This window comes from Notamacropus eugenii, chromosome 6 (assembly GCF_028372415.1).
Source record: "Notamacropus eugenii isolate mMacEug1 chromosome 6, mMacEug1.pri_v2, whole genome shotgun sequence".
Lineage (NCBI taxonomy): Eukaryota > Metazoa > Chordata > Mammalia > Diprotodontia > Macropodidae > Notamacropus > Notamacropus eugenii.
In genome coordinates this window covers 297108428-297124684 of record NC_092877.1, presented here as the reverse complement: position 1 = coordinate 297124684, position 16257 = coordinate 297108428, and the positions used below count along the sequence as shown (strand labels likewise).

Below are 16257 nucleotides of genomic sequence, written 5' to 3'. Positions count from 1 at the left end.
GCAGCGGATGGAGTTAGTTGGGCAGAGGCTTTTAATCTCAGTTCAATCTGAAGTTTGAAATAGTTCTGTAAAGGGTCCAACTTTTATTGCTTTTGGCCAGACAGAGGACGTAAGGAGCCAAGGAATAGGTGATTTTAAATTATAAATTAGGTCAATTTCAATTAGGTAAATTTATTTTGCCCATCTGTAAAATGGTGATGAATATAGCACTTACCTCCCTAGGTTGTTCAAAGGATCAAATTAGATAATAATTATAAACATTGCAAAATTCCTGGCATATATAAAGTAAGTGTGTGAACATTAGCTATTACTTTTGTTATTAAGTGAGATTTGGGTAAAAGTGTAGTTAATATTTTGAGTAATTTAAAAAATTAGATCTATCATTCATTAAATGTCTGCTATGTGCACTATACCACACTGGGTGGTGGTGTTGTGTTGTCCTTCGTTTTCAAAGAGGACTATGATATCAGCTATTAGCAGAGATTGAAAGATTAATGAGACATTTTTGTCTTCAAGTAGCTTATAGTATAGCTATTGACCAGTAAAGTGTTGAGTCATCTATGTGTAATTGTGTGATTGAGCAGGAAATAATTTAGTTTTAATGTTATTATTCTAAAGTGGAAATAAATTAATACAAAACAGTTCCTTAACTCAAAGGAGTTTACATTCTACTGGAGGAAAACAATATGAAAATATATGAATATATAAGGAAAACAAATAAGGATATATCAAATATACATATAACATTATAATCCACTTTGATGCCATCGTCTGTTTTATGGGTGAATTCATCCCATTTACAGTTATGATTAGTGTATATTTTCCTCCATCCTGCTTTTTTCCCATTTATCCTTCTCTTTCTCCTTTTATCTTGTTCCTTCCTCAAAAGTGTTTTGCTTCTGATCTCCACTTCCCCTAGTCCACAGTCCCTTTTACCTGCCCTCCCTCTTCTCTTATTTCCTTCCCCTCCTGCTTCCCAGTAAGATAAGACAGATTGTGTATATTATTCCCTCTTTGAGCTAATTCTGATAGAGTAAGCTTCAAGTGTTACCTGCTATACTCCCCCCACCCCTCATTTTTCCCTCTATTGTAAAAGTTATTTCATGCCCTCTGCCTATACATGCTCCTTCTAAATGCTCTAGTAATGATAAAGTTCTTAGGAATTATAGGTATCATTTTCTCATGTAGGAATGTAAACAGTTTAACCTTATTAAATGCATTACAATTTCTCTTACCTATTTACCTTTTTATGCTTTTCTCGAGTCTTATTTTGAAAGTCAGATTTTTCTCTTCAGCTCTGTTCTTTTCATCAGGAATGCTTGGAAATCCTCTCTTTTATTAAGTGTCCACACTTTCCCTTGAAGTATTGTACGCAGTTTTTCTGGGAAGGTAATTTTGGGTTGTAATCCTAACTCCTTTGCCTTCCAGCATATCATGTTCCAAGCTGTCTGATCCTTTAATGTAGAAGCTGCTAAACCTTATGTTATCCTGACTATGGCTTCATGATATTTGAATTGTTTCTTTCTGACTGCTTGCATTATTCTCTTCTTGACCTGGGAACTCAAATTTGATTATAACATTCCTGTGAGTTTTCACTTGGGGATCTCTTTTAGAAGATTCTTTCAGTTTCTGTTCTACCCTCCATTTCTAGCATATCTAGCCAGTTTTCCTTGATCATTACTTGAAAGATGATGTCTTGACTCTTTTTTTGATCATGACTTTCAGATAGTCCAGTAATTCTTAAATGATATTTTCTGGATCTATTTTCTGGGTCAGTTGTTTTTCCATCGAGAAAGTTCACATTTTCTTCTATTTTTTCATTCTTTTGGTTTTGTTTGACTGTTTCTGCATGCCTTGTAGAGTCACTAGCTTCCACTTGCCCAATTCTAATTTTTATGGAATGATTTTTTTCGGTGAACTTTTGTACATCCTTTTGCATTTGGCCAATTCCACTTTCTAAGGAGTTCTTCTCCTCGGTGGATTTTTGTGTCTCTTTTACCATTTGGCCATTTCTGTTTTTTAAGGTGTTATTTTCATCAGTATTTTTTGTGCCTCTTACCACCCCCCCATTTTTCAACTTATTTCTTGACTATTAACTCTTCATTATAGCCAGTCTATCAGTGTTGGGATTTTATAAATAACATCTAGTTCTGAGGACTGATTTTAACTTTATATTAAAGGTAGACCTTGCTTCTGGGTGGAGGGGCCATTTCTCCTGTTCTCAGGTTTTTGATACTGTAGTTTTCAGAGCTAGTTCTGGGGATCTTTGAAGTTTTCAGTTCTTCCAAGATAGTATGATCTAAGGAGAGGTGTTCTCCTGACCTGTGCTCTAATCTGTGAGCAGCCATAAGCACTCTTTCTGCAGATGTTACCAGGGTCCCATCTACTACTATTACTCTTCCTTGCCGTGGGACTGTGACCTTGAACTGTGTATGGATGAGGTAGCAGAGTTCTGTCCTCAGTGCCTGCAAAGGGTTCCCTTTAATTTCCTTCTGACCAGTTGTCCAACCCTTTTTATCATCTGTAGTCTGAAAACTCTGGAAGCTGCCCTACTTCTACAAATCAGTCATCCCCAAAGCCTATTGCTAGCTTGTTGGGCTGAGCTCTTACCCCAGTGAGACAGACTCTTTCTGCTAAATTTCTGAGTTGTCTTGGACTAGAAAATTGTTTTACCCTGTTCTTTTGTTGGTTCTGCTTCTCCAGAATTTGTTTTGAGACACTGTTTTAAAATTGTTTGGAGGAGAATTTGGTTCAGGCAAGTTCCTGCATTCATTCTACTTCTTGGTTCCTACATAGCAAAACTTATGAAGCACTTTTGAGAAGTTGGGGAAAACAATTGGGGAGATCTGAAAAAGAGTGTCTTGTAAAAAGAAGCAATTGAACAATGCGTTGAAGGAAACTAGGGATTCTCTGAGGTAGCTATGAGGAGGAAGAGTATTCTAAACACAATGGAAGGCTTGTAAAAAGGTCTCAATTTGCCAGAGGTCGTGTTTTATCCTAGAGGTCTTAAGGATCTCCTGAAACTTTTTAGCAGAGGAAACCTGTGTTTTAGGAATATAATTTTTGAAGCTAATCTTCCTTCCCACCAAGGAATTTCTGCATTGATCCAGGTGTATAATATTAGGAGCTTAAAAGGTAATTCAGAAGGTTCTCTAGCTCAGGAAAGCTGCTGATATAGGAGACCAGCAATATTAGCTTTCAGTGAGGCTAGTGAGTGTGGCTTAGAAGTAGATGCATGATTTGTCCAAACGCTAGGAAAGTGAAAATTTTTATTTAGATTTTTTTATACCCCCTGGAAACATGTGTTTATAATAGCCTATCAGTGTTTTGATTTTAAAAATAACATGCAGTCCTGAAGATTAATGCTTACTTAGAAAATTACCTGTGAGTACATAAAAAATAATTTAGGAGGAGTATTAGATGGTAGCTACATGAGTCTTCTTAATTTGGAAAATGATCTATTTTCATCCAGTAAGACTGGTCCTTGTATTGTTAATTTTGTGAATATTAAACTTATTAGAATGAAACCAACAACAGTTCCACAGGGTTCATGTTGAAAAATGAGGTGATAGATCAATAGAAGTGATAGAGAATACTTTTTTTTACTTTGTTAATAAAGTTGTTTTGCTTTGATTATACATATTTATAATGGATTTTGTTTTTCTTCCTCAGTGAGTGGGAAGGAGAGAATTCAGAACTGAAAAAAAAATTGAATATTAAAAACTAGTTTAACCTGTTGGAAATAGCTTAATTTTTTCCTTGAAATTTTTTTTTATATTGGTATTTAAAGATATTTCTTTTTACAATATTTAATAAAGTTGAGGTGCTTCTTGAGGTTGCTGTGAACAAATAACTATATTATCACTACAAAGAAGAGAAATTTTGCAAGAATTAATTGAAGTAAAATAAAAATATGCCATATGACTTTTTGTTGTTCGGGTGTTTCTGTCATACCTAACTCTTGGTGACCATGTTTGGAGTTTTCTTGGCAAGGATGCTGGAGTAGTTTGCCATTTCCTTCTCCAGCTCGTTTTACAAATGAGGAATGGAGGCACGAAGAATTAGATGACTTGCTTCGGGTCACATTTGAACTCAGCAGGATGAGTCTTCCAGACTTCAGGTCTGGTGCTCTATCCATTGGGCCACCTAGCTGCCATATAACCTTTTTGTTGTGGTTATTAAGATCATGATTGCTTCACCTTTGTGGTCCATAGGTATCACCTCTGTCAAAGAACTGTAAATCTCACCTAATTTTTCTGCATTGAAGCTGCCAAAGCAGAAACAAGGTGTCTTTTATTGTTGGCACCAGTGATTTTGCAGTGTTGCATCTGCTGAGTAAATCATGGCCACTGCCATGACTCCTGCCAACACACATGGAGATTGGTAGTAGGAGAACTAGGTCATAACCAGTAGTGAAGGGAAAGACTGAAGAGGGAATGTGATTGAATCCATCTGGGACTGAGGCACAGAGAGTAAGTAACTTAGATTTGAAGTTAAAAGGAACTTCAGATTATCTACTTTGAGTCATTTACTTTGTACTTAGGGAAACAGGAAGAGATAGGAAATGGTCTACTATGTGGACATTATTACCTAGCTGGTAATTGGTAGGCCTTGGTTCAAGCTTAGTTCTCTTTATTCTAGATAGATTCAGTTCTCTTTCCACTATTCCATACCTCCAACTTAGAAGGTCAGAGGGAGGAGTTGAACCAAGGTCTTCCTGATTCCAAGTCTAGCATTCTGTCCACTCATTACATGATGTTGTTTGTTTGCCTTCTAAAAAATAACATTTTAAAGTAGATGGTGATTTTGGATTTTCCCCAATTTTCTGACTTATTCTGTGAATGTTTGGCACATAAAAGTTAGAGAATACTTCCAAAAAAACGTATTCAGTAGTAATTCCTCTCCTCCCCTTCTCTCCCCTCCCCTTTCCTTTCCCCTGTCCTCTCCCAAAACCTTAAACCTACTACACTCTGAAACTGGGACCCCAAGGGGCCCCTGCCAAGGGCTCCTGGACACCCATAGCTTTAGAGTGATTAACAACAGCAACTGTTGCTGTTTCCCCCCCAGCCTGATGATGTCTTAGTTTTTCTTGATCTCATTAAAGGGGCCATGCCCTGGCTCCTTCTTAAACAGGCTTATTCAGTGAATGCTCATTGCCTCACCCTAAGTATCTGCAAAGACCTGTCTCCCAGTGCATCCTGGGTCGTCCCCAGTGATCTTGAGGAATATCAGGTTATTGGATTCAGATGGCTCTGGAGGAGAAGTGAGGCTGGCTACCTGCACAGCCCTCCCTCACTCAAAACAAAGTCAAGTGCAAGTCATGTCATCATTTCTCTGATGGCATGGTCTTCCTCGCCAACAAAGTACAAGCAGGATTCAGTAGTAATTACTCGGATCTTGTTAATTGCCCTTCTTAAATGTTGAGAAGACAGAATTCTGTTTTTGTATAATAGGTGTTGCCCCAGGGTTGTGAATAGTTTAGTCAGGGCTGGAGCTTACAAGTCAGAGAATCCTTTAAATAGTCTTGAGGGCTCTCTCTCTCTTCCCTTGCTGACTTTCTTGGCTGTGGAAGAAGATGTAAACTGCATCTCTCCATGAAACAGCTGGAGGCCTTTGTGGTGAGTTGGTTACATAAAATATTTAGCTACATACTCAAGAGGAAGTTTTGTTTTAGTATGTTTGCCAATTCAGAAAACTGGTAGGTGAATTGTTCCACTGCTGAACCTGGAATCAGAAAGACCTGAATTTAAGAATGGCCCCAGACGTTTGCTAGGTGTCTATTGCTGGTTAAGATATTTAACTTCTGCCTACATCATTTTCCTCATCTGTAAAATGTAGAGGATAACACCTATCTTCCAGTATTGTGAGGATAAAATATATTTGCAAACCTTAAAGCATTGTTTAAACTAGCTGCTATCTGTTTAGTGGTATTATACTAAAGATCTAGTTTTGCATGGTTCAGATATTCAATCCCAGGATTTCTTTTAAGGGTAAGCTAATTCCAGTTGTCTTCATTGGTGTTTGGCAAATTTTTTTGTATCCCCGCCCCCCCAATGCCATTATAAGAGGACTACAGAGACAATAGAGGTTTTGCAATGGAGTAACTGTGTGTGTATGTATCTATTTTTTTCCCCCTTTCATCCCTCATTTTGAGGTGTTGGGTAAAATTACTCAATTTTTTTCTAACTTGGTCATATTTTTCATCAGAACATCTTTTAAGAGGTAATATAGTTCATATGATCATAGAAAAATAGTGTTAGTTTAAGGTGTTCAGTAAGAGTTTCCCAAGTTGCAAAACCATCTCTGTCATTGGCCATAGCTTATTTTTTAAAATTAAATTTTGTTTTGTTTTCTTCTGTTTAATGTGTCTCTCCTTCCCCCTGCTGTTGCCCAGATTTTTTTCAGCAAGAAAAACAAAACCTCTGTTACAAACACACATAGTCAAGCAAAACAAAATTTCTCTTTGGCTTTCCTAAGGAAAAAATATGTCTCAAACTATTCTCTGCGTCCATTACCTCTCTGTCTGGAGGTGTCCAGGATGTTTCATCCTGGAGTCCTTAGGAATTGTGGTTGGTCACTGTGTTGATCAGAGATCGCAATTTTCTTTCTTTCTCAATTTTTTTTTCAAGTTTTGTTTTAATCAGCCAAGATCTTCCCTTTCCACCTTTCTATGCCAATACCTCATTCATATTTTTTTTTTGTTTCTTTTTACTCCGGCATTTATACTTTAAAGTTTGTCTGTTTCCCACCTTTTTTTTTCATCAGGAATTCTTGGAAGTCCTCTATTTCATTAAAGGTCAATTTTTCATCTTCTAGGATTATATTCTGTTTTGCTGGGAGAGTTATTGGCTGTAAAGCCCTCATATCTTTTGTGTTCTGGACTGTCATATTCCAAGTTCTCCATTCCTATATAGTGGTGGCTGCTAAATCATGTGATTGATACTGGCTCCTTGGTATTTGAATTCTGTCTTTCTAACTGCTTCCAGTATTTTTCCTTTATCTGGGAAGCTCTGGATTTTGGCTATGATGTTCCTGGGAGTTAAAGAGATGACCAGTGGATTATTTGTTTTCCCTTTGTCCTTTGGTTTTAAGAAACCTGTGCAGTTTTCTTTGAAGAACTTTTTGAAATAAGATTCCTAGGCTCTCTTTTTGGTCATGGTGTTTAGACAGTCTAATGTTTCTTAAATTTTTTTCTCCTTCATCTGTTTTCCAGATCAGTTGATTTATGCTCTCAGGTAGCTTATGTTTTCTTGCATTTTTTTCAGTCTTTTTTTTGACTTTCTTTTAATATTTCCTGTTGCCTCATGAAATTATTAGCTTCTATTTGAATTTTCAGGGAGTTTGTTGCTTGGGCAAGTTTTTGTACCTCTTCTGCCAAGTTGTTAGTTAGTTCCCTTTCCAATTCTGCCTTTCATAGTTCTCATTTCTTTTCCAAATTCTTTTCCAAATTTTCCCCCAAGAACCCTCATTTCATTTTGGAATATTTTTTAAAAAAATTAACTCTTGTGTCATCTCTTCTAGGAATTCTAGTCTAGTGTTTGTGCATCTGCTGTGCTTTTCTGAGGCATTGCTCATAGACAATTCTAGAGCCATTCTCTTCTGCATTTGTATCTTTAGAGTCCCTGTTACCGTAATAACTCATGGTGGTGTTCTTTTTTTGTTTGCCCATTTGTCCAGGTTATTTTGGTCTTGATTTGGGGCTGGGCTTTGTGCACTTCTGGAGGGGGTGGTCCTCACATGATCCTTCGGCTGCTTTCTTAAGATGAGTCTGAGCAAGAACAGACTCTTGGTGAGCTCCGCCTCTGTCAGTCATGTGGACTGTCAGTCTGTTGGTTCAGAGTGGTAGCATTGTGGGATTCCCTTTGGTCCAGTTGGCACCTCTCCCTGGTGTAGAGCTCTGGTGTGGGTCTGGTTATTCCCCAGTGTAGGCCTGGGAACTGTCCCTGGATATGTAGCATTCTCCTGAGTCAGCCTAGTATCCACTGAAATTCTGGTCTGTCTCTCTATGCCAAGCTGGGCAAATGATCTGTGTGGAGGAGCTTATGGAGACGAGCACATAGCAGTACTTCTCACTCTGCCATCTTGGCTTTACCTGGCCATAGCTTATCAATGGAGCAATTGAAGAAATTGTGGCTGAAATTTTGGCAAAGGAAAATGTAGCTGAATGTGGACAAACTTTAAAAAAAATTTCAAATAAAAGTTTTCATTAGGCAAAAAATCATTAGAAATATAAAAGCATTAAGACTGAAAAAGCTGTATGGCTAAGATAACTAAAAGGCAGAACATGGAGTAACAAAATTCTAATGCCATAAAATAATTCAGAATAAAAGATATTAAAGTTATCAATAGAATTAACGTGATTAAATGCTTTAAAATCATTATTTTAAGGGTCTCTGATTTTTGTAAGTGTGGAAAATTCCTAGATCATGGCTTTCTATAACTTTGTAGATAAGTCTTAGTAATCTGAAATAAAAGTAACAAGTATAGAGCAAAGATTTGAATACAGGTCTTCGTGGTAGTGCTTTCTCTACCATGCAGTCTCAAACTTTAAAGTTCTAGAAAAGAATCATGAACTACTGTTTATGTTTTAGTTTTGCTGATGATCACTAAGAATTTTAAATCAAGAATAAGATTTGAATTAGTTATTAATTAGTTAGTGTAGAGTCAGCCAGAAGCCCCGGATCAATTTGGAGAACTGCAAAGGTTAATGCAAACTGCCAATGTCATTGAGTACTAGTAAAACTGATTTGAATCTTTGCTTTCTTGGAGAGTGGTTGGGTCTTTAAGAAGGACAACTTTTAAAGGTTTGTCCAGAGGTTTATACCAGAGTCCTGTGCCGCTGTGGAAAATTTTTGGACAGAGTTAGTGAGCTTCCTTTGTGGCTCGCCTTTTTTCCAGCCCTAAAGTGCCAATTAACTTGCATTTCATCTTTTTAAAACATACTTGTCTAATGCTTTTTACTCTAGTGTCTAAGCATTACTGTAGTTTATCCCAATTGGAACCTTAAGGGTATTTTGTTTTTCTTTTGCATTTATTTTCTCTCTTCCTTTTCTTTCTTTCTTTCTTGTTTTATTTAATTATTTAATGCCACCTTCAGTGTGTCTCATCCAATTTTCTTGGATTCTGTATCTTACTCTTTTTTTTTAATGTTCTACAATCGCTACCAGAAAACTTAGATTTTTTCCCCCCTCCCTCCCCAAGAAGGCATACAACTCCATATAGGATCTACACATACTTTTTTATTGAATACATTTTCACTATAGTCATGCTGTGTAGATGAACTAAAATAAATGGAAGAAAACGTATAAGAAGTCAAAACATAATACACACACTCAGAAATGATCTGCTACGTTCTGTGAATGAATTCCATAGTTCTTTCTCTGAGTGTGGAAGGCATTTTGCTTTAGAAGACCATTAGGAATTTTTTTTTTTTAGTTCTTGTGTTGTTACAAAGTTCCAAGACTACCAGAAAAAACTCGCACACTGTGGACGTTGCTGTGCACAAAGTTCTCCTGGTTCTGCTCCTTTCACTCAGCATCAGGTCATATAAGTCCTTCCAGGCCTCTGAAGTCTTCTTGTTCATCATTTCTTATAGCACAATAGTATTCCATTACATTCATATTCCATAATTTATTCAGCCATTCCCCAATTGATGGGCATCCTCTTGATTTCCAGTTTTTGGCCACCACAAAGAGTGCTGCTATAAATATTTTTGTATATGTGGGACACTTTCCCATTTTTATGATCTCTTGGGGATAGAGGCCTAGTAGCGATATTGCTGGGTCAAAGGGTATGCACATTTTTGTAGCCCTTTGGGCATAGTTCCAAACTGCTCTCCAGAATGGTTGGATGTCTTATCTTATTCTTAAAGAAGTTATCATTCTTTTCCTTTCTGGAGTGACGTGGACTATTTACTTACTACAAAAGGCTACATAAACATGAGTTGTTTTACTATTCTTTTTGCCTTTTTATTCAGGGAGAAAATAACATTCTCTCTTATAGTTTCACTATTAATATTTTGCTTGTTTTTGAGCTATGTGACAAATAACTTTTTTTTTTAACCTAATATTACAGAGTGATGAGAAAAATGAATTTCTATCAACACCTTACAGACTAAGGAAAAGACTGACAGGTATGTACTTTGTGTAAGTTCCCACTAAAAAGAATAGTTAGCATTGATATGTTGGCTCAAGTACCATTTCCTCTAGAAATAATTGTGTCAGCTACCTTCTTTCCTCTTATTCCTGTTGTGCATTGTTTCTTCTTTTCTCCTCTTCCCCCACCCCACTTTTCAGTTTTTTTTGTGTGTGTTTTCTTCCCCCATCAGATTATAAGCTCTTTGAGAATAGGGCCTGTCTTTCTTTTCTTTTTCTAATGTAATCCTCAGTTCTTAGCACTGTGCCTGGCACACAGTTGCTACTTAATCAGTGTTTATTGAGTGACTGTATTCCTTATTTTTGTCCTTTTCATACACGACCTTGTATTATCATTGATCTTTTTGTTTCTATGTTTCCTATCTCCCCGAATAGAAGACAAGCTTCTTGAGAACAGAAATCATCTTATACAATTTTAGTATTCCCAGACTATAGCCTGGTGACCTCAGTATAACCTAGCTCCTTGCACATAAGCATCAGTGAGTTTGTTGATGATGATCCAGTAAATTATGGGGGCTTTTTAGTCTGTTCATCTTGACAGCAGTGCCATTGTTTTACATAGGTGATGTATCACTAAGTTGCTTATGTCAGTAAACATTTATTGAGTGCTTCTTATGTATTAGGCACAGTGTTAAGTGCTGGGGACACAAAGAAAGGCACAAGATGGTTCTTTGAGGACCCCATATAGGGGACACAACCCATGAAAAGCAGGTAACAAGAAGAGAAGAAGGAGGAGGGCAAGAAGAGCCCCCTGTGTAGCCAGGTAGGAAAGGAAGAGATAGCTGGAGGCGTGGGAAGAGCTTGCTACTTTCCTCCCTTGTCCCAAGTCACAGGGACTCTAGGCGAAGGAGCTACTGAAGATCCTTGAGGTTCCTGGGGTATGCTAAAGTCCAGAGGAGTGCAGCCAGGTGGGAAGTGAAACCAAGTGAATAGACATCTTTTCTGTCCTCTGGAGAGCATTTTGTCAGTCAGCCAATGAGTGCACATTTCTGAAGTGCCTATTACATGTGCTGTGCTCTGGAATACAAAAAGAGGCAAAAGAACAGTACCTGCCCTCAAGGAGCTTCCAGTCTAATGGAAGAGACAACGGGCAAACAAATATATACAAAGTAAGCAGTATTATACAGATAAGTAGGAAATAATTAACAGAGTTAGAAGGCATTGGAAATAAGGGGCATGAGGAAGGCTTGCTGGAGAAGATGGGATTTCAACTGGCACTTAATGGAAGCCAAGGAGATCATTAGTTGGAATGAAGGAGGGAAAGTGTTCCAGGCATGAGGGACAGCTCAGGGCTGAGATGCAGGAGGCCATTGTCACTGGATTGAAAAGTACATGTCTGAGAATAAGGTGTAAGAAGACTGGAAGGGTAGGATGGGGCCTTGTTATGAAGGGCTTTGAATTCCAAACGGAACATTTTACGTTTGTTCCTGGAGATAATAGGGAATCACCAGAGTTTATTAAGTAGAGTGGTGACATGGTCTGACCTGCACTTTCAGAAAATCACTTTAGTGGCTGAATGGTTTGGGGATTGGATTGGGGAGAGACTTGAGGCAGGCAGTGCTACCAGTGGCTGTGAGGGATTGTACTGGTGGAGTGGCAGTGTCAGGAGACAAGGCAGCATACTTGAGAGATGTTGCAGAGATGAAATCGATAGGCCTTGGCAATAGTTTACATGTGAGAGGGACAAGTCCAGAAGAGACTGGAAGGGTGGTGTTGCCCATTATAATTGATAAGGTAGAAGTTACAGAGATTTTAGAGGGAAAGATAATGAAAACTGTTTCAGACAATAATGAATTTAAGATGCATTTTATATCTGAAATGTTTTTTCTGAAACTACACTGTATGACTAAAAATTATAAATAGTGGAATGAACGTTTAGAGCATTTATCTCCTGCTAGATCTTAGATTTCAAGGTTTTGTGCCATAACAGTCTTGTTTTGAGCTATGGAATTTAGTAGGATTATCAAAATTATCCTTTTAAATATCATACAAAGATAGTCCTGAATGATTCTGTATTTTTATCCCATAAAAAAATGTAGATGCATTACTTTTATTTATGGCCAAAATATTCTACATCTTTTTCTTCCTTATTCAGCTATGTCTTAAACTCAGGGAAAGGGACTTCCATCCTCTTCACCTTGAAGTATGTCTTGCTCTTTCTCCCTTTCATATAGTAAAGATGGACAATATTTTGAAGGATATCCATTGAACACAACATATGAATTGAGGGATAATACTTGTTTTAAAAATGAAAGCTTGTCTCCTGCCTTCTACTATATCCATTTCTAAGGAATCAACACAAATTTATTTTTAAAAAAGTTTATTGAGTACTTGACTTTAAGCAACAAAAGCAAGCAAAAGATACATTTGCAACTATCTACACTCAAATTTTATCACACCAGTGAAATAACTGGTCCTTGATTTTTGGTTATTGCTACTTAAAATTCGTTTCGACATAAATATATACTTAACAGGCTGTTTTGTATATCTGTCTGTTGTTTACCCCTCTCCATAATTGATGTATTCAGTCAGCATGCGTTTATTAAGTACCTGCTATGAACCACACATTTTGCTAGGCTTTGGACATACAAAAGAAAAAAAATGAAATAATCCTGTCCTCGCAGTCGTAACACTCCATCTGAGGAGTGTGTGTATATACATATATACAAATAAACAGGAGATAATGTGGGGAGTGCAGGGGAAGACATTAACAATTGGGAGGGCCTGGAAGAGTCAAAGAAGGCTTTCTGTAGAATATGGTATCTGAGCTGAGCTTTCAAGGAAATTAGGAATTCTGAGAGATTGAGGTGATGGAGTGCATTGCAGGTCTAGGAAAATAGGAGTGTCATGTGAGGAGCAGTAAGGTTAGTTTGCTTTGACCAGAGAGTGTGAAGAGAATTAACATATAATAAACCTGAAAAGTTTAACAGGTCGTAAAGGGCTTTAAATGCCAAAATGAGGGGTTTGTAGCTGATGTTTATTAGAGTAATGGGGAGCCATGGGCGTTTAGTGAGCTGGGGGAGTGGCATTGATGAAGGGTCTGCTATATGTCAGGCACTGTGTTCGGTGCTGGGGTACCAGGACAGACATGAAAGAACTCTTTTCTACTGGTGTTGTCACAAATCATACAATTCTTTTTTTTGGTCCTAGTTTCTACCATACCCTCTGACACTGAAAGTGAATATTCTGATTCAAACTCAGAAGATGAGAAAGGAATGAAACGGGAAGAGGGAGAGAAGATAAGTGAAGTCTTAATGGATCAAAAGAGAATTGCTAAGCACAGATCAGTTTCATCATCTTCTTGCAAAAAAGTATCAGCGAAAAAAATGAAAAAAGACACAACAGTAAGTGGGGAAACTATTCTGCTTTAAATAGAGATTTTTCTGTTAATATTTTTATATTCTCAAAGACTAAGTCCAAAGAACAATATAGATTTTAAGAAGAGGACTTTTTCTGGGTGGTTTCTTCTATACTCCACTTTAACAGTTAAATGCTTTTTATTTTAGCAGTTTTATAATTGGAAGTGTACATAAAAATACACATAGGTATCTTTAATTAGCTTCAGGTTTTTTGGAATTTTGTTGCTGTTCACTTTTATCCAGTTCTTTGTGACTCCATTTGGTGTTTTCTCAGCAAAGATACTGGAGTGGTTTGCCATTTCTTTCTCTTAACTCATTTTATAGATGAGGAAACTGAGGCAAACAGGGTCAAGTGACTTGCCCAGGGTCACACAGCTAGTAAAGATCTGAGGCCAGATATGAACTAAGAAAGATGAGTCTTCCCAACTTAAGGCCTGGCATCCTATCCACTGCACTGATCCTAGCAATAACCTCAAAATTGCTCAGAAAGCTATAAAACTGTACACAATTTTGACACAATATTACTGTTAGGTCTGTAACCCCAAGAAATGAAAGAAAAAGGAAAAGGACCTATATATACAAACATTTATAGCCGCTCTTTTTGTGGTGGCAAAAAATTGGAAACTGAGGGAATACCCCACAATTACAGAATGGCTTAACAAGTGGTGGCATATAAATGTGATAGAATACTATTTTGCTATAAGAAATGATGAAGGAAGTGATTTTAGAGAAACTTAGGAAGACATGAACTGATGCCAAGTGAAGTGAGCAGAACCAGAACTGCAACATTGTAAAGATAATCAACTGTGAAGGATTTAGTGACTGATCAAACTAATCCACCGCAGTTCCAAAGGACTTCTGATAAAATCGGCTGGCCACTTTTGGATAGAGAGCTGAAGGACTCAGAATGCAGAATGAAGCACATTCTTTCTCTCTCTTGTTCTCACCTCCTTCCTCCTTACCCCCAAGGGAAAAAAAAACCTCTCTCTTTGGATTGGGTGGGGGAATGTGGCTGAATGCAGAGATTTGTTTTGCTTGATTTCACATTTGTAATGGATTTTGTATTTCTTGCATTTTCAATGGATGGGGGAGGGGGAGAAGTGCAGGGAGAGAAATCTGGACCAGAAAATAAAATAAAATTGAATTAAAAAAAACAAAACAGCATCATGTAGCTGGAATTTATATAACACTTTAAGGTTTGCAGAATACTTTATAAATATTATCTCATTTCATCCTCATAATAACCTTGGGTGATGGGTACTGTTATTAACCCCATTTTACAGATGAGGAAACTGAGGGCAGATTAAGGTTAAGTGACATGCCCAAGTATACAACTAAGTATGTGAAGTCTTTTTCAGCTCAAATCTTGTACTCTATCCAGTGTGCCATCCAGCTGCCTTTCTTTAATGGGTTCCTTTAACCCATTAAACATTGAGTCAGCCCTTATTTACATTATTTCAGTAATGCAGTTAAATTGAGAACTGATTTAAATCCTAGAAATACTGGATTTGCAAAGGAGAGTTATGTCAGTCAAAGGTCACACTAGCTTAGAATATAAATTGATTTATAAAATCTTAAAGGGTAGGATAAATGCAAGGATAGGAAAAGGATAATGGAAGATTATAAGTAGTATTACTTCATAAAACAGTGGAAAATAATGAGTAAAGAGTACAAAATGAGTTTAAAGAAACCTTGGCAAGAGGCCTGGCTTAGGCAGATGGTGCAGCTTTTGCTGTTTGGAAATAATCTTTTTACTTTAACTTTTATTTTTCTATGGAAGCTGCTTTGCCGCAATTTTTTTGTTTTTCTGTGCTGATTATTACTCTTTTCCATAATTTGATGCGTTTCTTAATTTTTTTGAAGTGTATTTGATTAGATTTTTTTAAATTTATATTTGGGTTTTAATGAAAAATTCCTTCATGCTCAGCTCATCTGAACTCCATCCTGGCTTGATTCAAGAAAGAAAAGAATTAATAAGATGATAATGACTAAGCCTCCCCCCAAAAAAGTCACCATAGTAACACAAAACCTTAGCTTTTTTGAAGTATTTTTTTTTAACTTTTGATTTTCTGTGGGAGTTGCCTTGCCACAATTTTTCATTTATTTTCTATTGATTACTAGTCTTTTGCTCAGTCTGAACATTTCTTAACTTTTTTCAAGTGTGTGTATAACTGCTGGATTTGTTTAGAACGTTTTTGTTTCTTTACTTGATGCCTTTTTATTTTTGTCACATTATTGAATATATCACTGTACCCCTTCACTGTAACCTTTCATTCTGTTGTCTTGCTGGCAAATACTACTCCAGCATTATCCCTAAAACAGAGCCCTGTGTTTTGTTTTGTTTTTTTTGTAAAAGACTTTTTAAAAATTCTGAATTTTCCAACTAAAATAAGCATATCTATTTGTAAAGTAAAACAAGAAAAGAGGATTCTATATTAATTGCAAATCTCTTACATAGTTTGCTTTTCTTTTTAAGTGTGTGATAAATTCAACACATAATTTTCAAAGTTATCTTGCCTGTATATGTTTCCTTCTGGACTTCCTTCTGTTTTCTCCTATGCATTTTAAAAATGCTTTAATGACCCTCTTTTTTTTTTTCACTTCTTTTTTGCCAACCACATTACTACTCTCCTCTTCCTCTTCCCTTTGTTAGCCACCGACATCCCCCACAGAAAAAAAAGAAAATCGTTGTAACAAATATGCATTATGCAACAAAGCAATTTTTTCTTGCATTGGTTTACGAA

The 16257-nt window shown here is 36.9% G+C and overlaps 1 protein-coding gene across 7 annotated transcripts in view; it reads left to right on the top strand.

Moving 5' to 3' along the window:
* The window catches only part of ORC2 (origin recognition complex subunit 2), a 57308-nt gene that overhangs the window by 11453 nt on the left and 29598 nt on the right, over positions 1-16257 (top strand). For all 7 annotated transcript variants that reach the window (XM_072617242.1, XM_072617248.1, XM_072617244.1 and 4 more), the window contains 2 exons: positions 10075-10132; positions 13305-13498. In XM_072617242.1, coding sequence (XP_072473343.1) covers positions 10075-10132; positions 13305-13498 — 252 coding nt within the window. The remainder of the gene's footprint in view (positions 1-10074; positions 10133-13304; positions 13499-16257) is intronic.